The sequence below is a fragment of the Tigriopus californicus genome, chromosome 7, assembly GCF_007210705.1.
Source record: "Tigriopus californicus strain San Diego chromosome 7, Tcal_SD_v2.1, whole genome shotgun sequence".
Lineage (NCBI taxonomy): Eukaryota > Metazoa > Arthropoda > Copepoda > Harpacticoida > Harpacticidae > Tigriopus > Tigriopus californicus.
In genome coordinates this window covers 9925280-9934663 of record NC_081446.1, presented here as the reverse complement: position 1 = coordinate 9934663, position 9384 = coordinate 9925280, and the positions used below count along the sequence as shown (strand labels likewise).

At 43.7% G+C, this 9384-nt stretch overlaps 1 protein-coding gene across 1 annotated transcript in view; it reads right to left on the bottom strand.

Annotated features, from left to right (window-relative positions):
• The window catches only part of LOC131883622 (sushi, von Willebrand factor type A, EGF and pentraxin domain-containing protein 1-like), a 19863-nt gene that overhangs the window by 1651 nt on the left and 8828 nt on the right, over nt 1–9384 (bottom strand). The window contains exons 6-10 of the mRNA XM_059231135.1: nt 6475–6639; nt 5778–5920; nt 4295–4470; nt 2723–4057; nt 2095–2375 (exon numbers count right to left, since the gene is read on the bottom strand). Of these exons, the coding sequence (XP_059087118.1) occupies nt 2095–2375; nt 2723–4057; nt 4295–4470; nt 5778–5920; nt 6475–6639 (2100 nt within the window). The remainder of the gene's footprint in view (nt 1–2094; nt 2376–2722; nt 4058–4294; nt 4471–5777; nt 5921–6474; nt 6640–9384) is intronic.

Sequence of the window (9384 nt, the reverse complement as noted above, 5' to 3'; positions counted from 1 at the left end):
TCCCATCAAAGTTTTTCTTTTCAAATTTCCGAAAGTTTTTGCCATTTTAAATCTAGAAAAGTGAGTGAAAAAATATTGCTACACCCACTGTGGTTCAAGTAGAGGTGGATTGGTGTGTACACAATCCATGATGGTACGACCAACTCAAACGTTTGCCCGAGGTGGGTTTAAAAGATGCATTTTATCTTATTTCGCCCTTTTGGCCAAATTCCTTGTTCCTTTGAGAGCCTTTTATTTCAATTTTGTCGCTTTCTCCGTTATCGGAAGTTCCCATAGTTGGACAAGTCGAGAAACTGCATATGGCTTTAAAGTGTTGGACAGCAGAGGCTGGAAGACGGTTATATTCTCAATCGCTTACCAAAGGAACCACCAGGTTTTTTTTAATCAAAGACACTAGTATTCTCCTTGTGGGCTAGGTCTTTAAATATTTAAGCTTTTATCTCCACATTGTCTTCACCAACCCAGTTGATGTTACGGAAAGAAGCCAGTTTATTTGAACATGAAGAATAGCCCGTAAACCCAAACTTTAACTACTTTCTTTGTAATTGCAATCCAAAACCTACAGGGTGCTCCACCACAGATTCCAATGTCTCCTTGAGCATGTTTTACCCGTCAAGTCGGATCTTCGAAAGGATTTATTACTTGACATTTGAGCTTTTGTCTGAGTGTAAGCGATTCTCACGGTTGATTATGTCAGCTCTGAATAAGTTTACGGCGTCACATTTGCATTTTATTGCATATTTTACTCTAGCCTCTCTCATCCGACATCCACAAGGACTTGTTCCAAGACCAAATTTTACTTGATGTAAATTCTAATTCACCCTGTTCGTCCGGTTTTCTCTGAGTGCTCAGTATTTATACGTTTGTTAGGGTGGAGTACCTAGTTGACTTCCTCGAGGTTCAAGTTTTCGAGCTGGAGGCCATTGCATACATACGACTTTTCCTTCCTGAGGATTCGGAGAGCTAGAATAGGGGGAGGGGAGGGTAAGAAGACCTTTGTTGATACGTGTGTCCCGCCCAGAAAAGTTTGCTTTTAAGGAACAGAGTTCTGTCTCCTGAGATTTCTACACATTCTACGTTTCCTACACGATGTGCCAAGAAAACCCTCCTTGGTACTCTTCCCCCGGCTTTGCCGCTTGCCAATTGTACTAGTACAGAAAGGACCTCGGTACTCAAGAGTCCGAACAATGGGGCAAAGGCACCTCCCTAGGCCAAGTCGTGATTGTGATGGACCCCCATGTTTCGCCAGGAATTCCAATCTAAACTTTCTCCTTACTCTCATGTCTGATTGAGTCCGCAAGCTCATCCGTAATTCCAAGTGTATATAAATCTCAACCTGTCAGACCTGTTCACGCAAGTTATTCGTTCTACTAGATAATGAAAGAGTTTACTTTTGTGTTCACCAAGAAACCCCAGAATAGTACCTGATACTGAGCAAGCTTTTCCAGTACTATTGTATACACAGTAACGTTCGATGCGGGTGGCACCTTTTTTTGTATAAGAATTGCATTTTGAACCAGAAGAAGGGTCATTTCTGAAGCTCAAATGCCAAATTGAACCGGGAGTAAACTCCAAACCATATTAACTCTCCCCATTGGTCTTCACTTTCTTGTTTCTTTTCTGAAGGGACTGAAGCCATGAAGGAAGTACGTTAATAGAGACAATAGAGGTCGTAGAGACATTGGTTCCGTTCCCATTGTCGTATTTTCTGTTTCTTTATCCACTTGGGTCTGGGAATGGGTTGAACTCAGACAAAAAACGGACGTCGAGAAGAGAACAAACCTGTGGGTTTTATGCTCTTTTCCGATCCATTCCATCGTAAGATGTGGATGCCCGAGAAAAGAATAAAGACCCTTGTGCAGCCTGTTGTTCCATTTCCTGCTCGGAAAGGTTGCAAAATTGATGATTTCATGTGCCAAGAATTCTGCTCGATTTGGTTAACAACGCTTTGTTCTTGTTTTTTTTCGGGTGAATCTGGCAAACTCATTCTCGTTTGGAACGAAACATTTTTCGTATTCTAAACTAGCGATCCGAGTGTCGGGTGGAGATGGAGAGAATCGGGTTGGAAACATCTGGTCGGGTTGTTGCCATTACCTGCGGATATGTTCTTCCCGAGTAGTTATCAATGTTCCAAGAGGGGCTCCCGTTTCTGCGCACCCAAAGACACTCCATGTGCACAATGGTTCCAGGAGTGACGACCAGCTTTCCGTCGTTACTTTGGGCGATCTTGCCGTTTTTATGGCGAAGCAGGATGGTGGGTTCGATCTCTGGGGCATAATCATGGAGTTGATTCAAGCCACGACAAACTGCCGGAATGCCGTCCCAAACGCCGCCAATGCAACGACGCCTTTGAGAACCCTCGAGGATATATTTTCCTGGAAAAAAGGGGCGACGGCAAGTTGACACTGTGCAATCATAGCTGGGAAATTAGGAGCCTTCTCAGCAAACAAGTCTAGCAGCATTTGCATGCATTTGGACCCAACGCGGTAGAGAGGTTACAAGAGAATGATGGACTTTACAAATGAGAAGCATGTCCCTCATAGACTGCCAAAGCGGATTTAGGACATAACCAAGGACATGACCACTTGGCCAGTGGCATCACAAACCAAAGGAATAGCCTCTTTCGCATACTTTAGCAGGACAAATGAGACCGAGAATTCGAAATTGATAAGAACTAGAAATAAGAGAAGGAGACGAGATAGTTTTTACTTCCGACACTCACCAATATCTTCGCAACGGAAGAGTAGCTCAACCCCGGGTTCAAAGTGGTGTTCACCATCATCCGCAAAAAGTTCTCTATCATTATGGAAAACTACCAGGTGGCTCTCAGAAATGGGATCCGCCCGATAAGGGCATGATGCATTGAAGGCAGCACGTCTGCGCTCGTCCCCAACCTCGTCTTGGAGCAAAGGTCGCCCTTGCTCATCACACCCTTGGGACTGACCAACCCAGTGGCCATCCTCGCAAACTATCATCCAGCTCCGCAAAAGGTCATTGGGTGAAGCAGACGGTCTGCTGGTGGTGTTTCCTTGATCCTCTTTCTCATATAAAGTGGCGGGCAAACAATCGAATTTCACTTGGGTTCCATGGGGAAATTGTATCTCGGTTCCAGGTTGAAGCACCTCTCGAGCGTAAATCGAGAGAGGCTCGTGGGAATCTGTGGCATAAATTAGAGATCCATCCGTCCGTGATGGCTGTGGGCAACTGGCCTTGGCTCGAAGGAACTGGGGCAAGGAAGAGGCGATCCCTGTATGTGAATCCGCCCCGTGGGCTTTGTCCAAAACGTCTTGGATGTCCCCGTTCTTCACTAGATGGGAACTAGCAGAAATGGCCAAAGACGACAACCAATCATTGACCCCGACCAGTGTAGCTTTTTTGTGGATATCTCGGGCTTTATCGGCAACAAAGCATTCTGGCGGTTCGGGCGTGAGTTTACCCCGCTTGCATTGAAGCGGCTGTATCACATTTTTGACCTCGTCGCATTCAAATTCGATTAAGGCGTTGTGGGGAATGAGTTGTCCGGGTCGATAGTTTCCCCCATTTCCGATATACCGCCCTCCGCCTGGGATTTCCAATATTTCACACGGGTTACCAACACATTTGGGTGTCTCAGCACTGCCTGTCCATTCGCCGAACCAACATCTGCGCCGCTCTGGACCACTTAGAAAATATCCGTGGTCGCATTCGAGATCCACTTCCTTCCCATGTTCAATTTCTCCTTCATTGGGGAGGATAACACTCTCCAATTTGAACTTCCCCCCTTCAAATAAACGAGGCAGCTGACACTTGTGAGGTATACATTCGGGATGTGCTGGTCGCCATTCGCCCTTCTTGCAACGGATCTTCTTCTTCGGGATACTCAGTTCGTAACCCTTGGAACATTTCAGTTTGAGAATGGTGCCGGGGTTGAACATTGGGCTGGCATCTCGGAAATCGGAATCTCGGCCGCTCTTGATCGTTTCAATGTTCATGTTCTCGTCTTCAATAGCCGAACAGAGGTTCGCTGATTTGTATCCACGACGATATCTGAGTCGTTGGGTCCTCACTTCGATCTCACCTTGAAGAACCAAATTAGAGCGTGGTGCTTGCTGCTTGGTGCATTAGGGATTCAACTGCTACCCCAAAGTCATTTGGCCGAAATGAAAGGAATAATGGGGAAAACCCTAATGTATTTCTTTTACCTTATCCGCCGTCCCCATGGAAAACAAGTACCTTTTGGACCCCCAGCGAGGTCATAAAACTCGTAGCATAGCCAGTCACGTATCAAATATTCTAACGTTACACTCTAGCTTACCATATTTTGCCCCCATCTTTATGGCCCTTTTAATGCGTCTTGGAAGGTGGAAATTCATGAGTGATCCACGGTCGTCGTTGGCCAAATGATCCAAAGCCTCTCTCTTCCTCCGCTTCCATTCGACCATTTTCGGGTGGAACTCGCTCACACACCGTGGGAGATTCGGTGGACTCCATCTACAAAAGGTACCACATATAAGAAAAACGAAAAAGACAGACAAGATTAAACTCAAAGATGGCTCAGGGTATCACAATGGATATGACTCTTTTGGGAATTGGGAATGGTCAACCCCAAAGGGCTTGTCAATCCTGGTCACTTCCTAACCCGCATAAGCGATATCCTGACCTTAAATATGAGCTTTGACTCGCTAGATAATTTGAGTTTCTCCACCTTGAAATAAAAGGCATACTTTTCGAAACGCTCTGTCCTCGACAAGATGGGAAAAAAGTCTATCGATTAGTTACAAAAACTGCCTCGACCAACAAATTTGATCTAGTGTTTTTGAGCAGTAATGGCCACTTACGAGAGAAAACTGGCCAAATGAGGCATCTTATGTTCCCCATTACAGATCAGTGAGTGTGAAGTATGTCTTACAGAAAGAAAATGTTATAAACCTGTGTCAGTACTGTTCAAAAAGCTGTTTTTTTAAAGGAAGTCTGGCATTATTATGGATAAAAAAGTTATTACTGATCATTCAGTGTGGTTAAGAGACGGTTGAACCAATATATAGTTCTATTTGTTTCAATATTGGACGTGCACTTTTGATCCATTTAAAAAATGAATGATTTTAATCTCAACTTTTTAAACTGAGTTAGACGTGAGAGTTCACAATGAGAGTTAAATTGAAAAGAAAAAAAAGGAATAGAAATATTGGTTTTGTTAGACATGCATGCTTGTCTGTCTCTTTTGTTTCGGAACTAAAACGTTTTAGAACTCAGGTTAATGGCAGGGCAAAAAACTCAGGTAAAGCGTCCTCCGTGCCAGATGATCGTCATTTTTGTTTATCTTATCAAATTTTATTTTGGGTATAACCTAACAGTTCTCCGCGACTGTCTTATAAACCCCGTTTTTAAATGATCTTGCCCATTTTTTTTCTTATAATCTTTTTTTAGAATTTCTGAAAAAAATGTTTTGGTGCTGCTGATCGGACTTACTTTCACTGTAAGAATGAAACTATTGGGGCTTCAAAATTCTACTAATTTTAAGAAGGATTTTGTAAAGTATGTATTTTATGAGCTCGTGGTTGCATCGCATTAATAGTTGTTTCGAGATGACTTTATGCACAGAAAAGCCCGCATTTAGAGTTATCAGGAAGTGCTTGACCATATATTGTTCAAACTGAATTTAGCATTAGTCGCTTACCAAACGCGTCCAATATGATCCATTACAATTACTCAGAGTTCAAATGTAATCAATTACAAGAGCATGAAAATGCCATTCCAAGTACAATTACATCGCAGGTCTGAGTGTTGGACAAACATACCTTCCATCTACGCAAGTGGCACCAGGTGGTCCATCATCTAATTTGTGGCCTTTTCCACATTCAAACAAGATCTGTCGGTTGTTCATCACCTTGCGAACATAGGGTCGGTAATCGTACAAACCCATGTTTCCCACCAAAAGAACCTGAAAGATCCGCATTCAAACACAATGAAAGGGTTTTTTCCCTCCTTCAACATTGAAATTGGTTCCAAAAAGCCTGGAACTCGTAGGTGGTTCCTTGCTCTCCCTCTCCTTTTTAAGACATGTCCTCTAAGCCAGAAGTATGGCAGTGCAAGGTGGTTTCAGACGTCCTAGACGCCCGGCCAGGCTTCAATCTATTTTTCCAATCAGCCAATCATTCTTTGTTACTTCAAGACCCTCAAGATAGTGGCAGATATGTGCACAGGAAATTGGCTTTCCTCGGAGGAAATTGAAATATGGATCCATCTGCCTGGTTGCTAATAGTGGTCGAAGGGATTTACGGTTCAAATCTCGTTGCCCACGAGGGTTCCCTCATAAAAAGTCAAATGACAAAGTCCACAAGGGGGTGTGGGGGAAAATCAGTGGTTTGAAATTGGGGCCCTTCTCTAATCGAAATTCTAATTTGTAGGCTTCAGTCAAAAGACTAAAAATGGTGGCATTAAGAATACGTGCCCAAATCTGCACCCAGATTGCCACAAAGATAGACGAGAACTCACTTTTCCATTATCAATATATCCTGGAAAGGGGCAATAAACTAGTTCGCAACTCGGAGTCACCTCCGTCCAGTTCCCAAAATTGCATTTCGTGATGTTTGGACCCTTGAGCACATAACCATCCTTGCATTGGTACAAGCCGGTTCCACCGTGACTCGTTGAAGGTACCTGAAATAATGGTCAGCGGGAAAAAGACATATAAACTAGAGGAAACACACGAACTTTCCTTGAAGGAGCTATTTGCACTTTGACACCAAGTTTGTTGAATGTCTTTCAAAACGATATAAAGCATCAAGTTTTGGTCCGGAAGCGGTTCAAGGGGCCTTAACACCGGGTACTGGAAAAGTTGTTCAATACCCATGGCCAGGAGGGCTTCTGCTTAAGCGCAAGGTGAGGAAAAAGATTAATGAGCCCCAAGGAGCGCAAACTTGGAGAGAGATCCCCTCCACCGGTTCCTCGTTCCTTGTTGAGACAACCAACTTTTCTGATGTCCATTCCATCGGAGATAGGATCTAGAGGCGATTTACTTTACCTGCAAATTCCCTTCAGACTGGCTCTGGCGAATGTGAGTTTAAGGACTGCGGTGTCCAAACCTCTCACTCCACCTCTTTTTCCCCTATGAAACCTGGCTGAGATGGAGAGTGGTCATAAATTTTTTGACACTCTTAATCCTGGGAATCTACTTCCTACAACTCTCGTATCTCTCTCTCTCTCTCTCCCTCTCTCTGATTCTCTCGTTCTTTCTCTATCTTTCTCTGCCTTGTCTCCGTGGATCAGAAAAGCACAGATGTGATGTCACTGGAAATGGAACCAAGCGAGCAGAAACAAATAGGTGTGAGAACTGAGAAGCGCAGTCAAGCACGAACCCTCCGAAATAGAGACACCATTGATGCTCACATACAAGTGCGGCAGTGCGGGCAGAGGGCCACCCACCTCTGTGGCTGGAGAGTCTTTTTCGACGAGAACAGCTTTGTCGTATAGAACGAAATTACATTCCACGATTGGAGCTGCCAATCGAGATTTGGGGTTAATTCCTGGAACTGGAATTAGAAACTAATCCGTGGTTCCCAAGATGTTTCGATTAGAGAACAACAAAAAGTGCGATCAAGGAAAGTTAGCTCGGAGCATGGCTGAGAGTTTTGAAGGCTGTTCTAAGATTGAGATTAGTTAAGATGGTTGAGGATTTTCTCATCTTTCAAGCGTTTGGAACACGGTTAAGAAACAATGAGAGCGAGAAAAAGGCTTACAACCTCTAAAAGGGATCAAGCTTTCAAGACAAATTTGCAAACAAGGCTGGATCACAGAGAAACAAAACACCTTTTGATCGCCACTTCTTGACTTCCAGGAATACTCAAAAGACAAAACTTTCTCGACCTTGAGGAGAAATAACGTTTCATTCGACGGAGTTTCTTGTTCCAAAGTCGTGACCCAAGTCAATCATTGAGTTTCCAATATTCCACAGAGACTATGGAACAGTAGCAATGGAAGAAGGCGAAGAAGTACTCTCTTCTTAGTATTATACGTACGGTGTGTGTACGTTCTGTAGCTAGTTTGGTGGGAATGAGGGGAGGGAATGGGAATACTATGTATGTAAAGGGGAGGGTCCAAAGGGGCATGCTTAACATTGGAATTGGGAACCGAGCACTGAGTGGAGAAATTATAGCCCTCAAGACTAGTCGTGATTCCTAAGATGAGTTTCTCTCAACAAAAACTAATTTCATTTCCACGTCTTAGGTCGTCCGGAAGTTGAACTTTGGTATGGAAATGAGAGCTCGTTGTCGCGGTCCAAGAAGCCTCGGCCTCAGATCTCGTTCTTGTCCTTATTCGCACCACCCAGATTATGGTGATGGTTGAATCGCGAAGGCGATGAAATAAGAATGAACAAAATTCTCCTTTGTCTCTTTCATTTTCACACGCAAGGTCCTCTTCAGCCTTCGTCTTGGATCTTGACACTCAAAATGGCCTCCACGAGAATACAAAGCAAGGAACAATGTCATTCATTCATTGAACTTAGACAGTTGTATAACCTTGCCATTTGGATTACATAATTTTGTGAACGACTCCAAATGCTTGGCAAGAGTCATTTGAATATTGCAAAGTGTTGTTACAATTGAATTGTGGATTTCAAGTTCATGTTGCATATTTTTGTGGTTTATGCTGTGCCACAGACGCAAATGTTAATCCCCTCTAGAATTACGCTCCTAAAAGGCCATCCTTGTATTGACCTTGACATCGCTTTAGTTTTCTCAATCCGAGAGAAGTATTGCTTTGAGATGTCAAATAGACGCCAATTTTCAAGGGCTTGGCCCAAGGAGCGAGAGAGAAAAAAGAATAGGCCTTCTGATGGAGACACTTGCAAAACGACGAATCTTCAAAAGACAAAGGCGAAAGACAATAACACATTTTGCATATCTTTGGTCTTGTCTAATGGACGAAACAACTTTGGCAACAAAGCCGAAAATGATGGCTCCTCGTTATTCACACAATGAAAAGTGGTGGACTTTGCGCCTACATGTGCATGGGTAAGAATAGCAAAGCAAGGTCGAGCTCACATTTGCTATTGCGAGTAAAGCTCACAGAAGGAGCAAGACAGAAAAAGAAAAGACAACGAGCGACACATCAACAGAGGGAAACAGAATGGCCAAGTCGAATAACAACAGCCGGTCTTATCCAGGCAATTTGAAACCTACTCTGTGGCAATCCAAGGTGGCCATAAAAATAGACCACCACGCCCAAGTGGAACATGGTATTTACGCACTCACCAATGCACTGGCAGATTGAAATGCAGCGGGCACCTAGTCTCTCCCTCAGTTTGCACACAAATACAAAGGAAAGAGATTTGCGGTCAAGACTGAAAGCTACGAGAGGTGTTCTCAAAAGTATTTAAAGCCTGTCATAGCATAACCCAACTGT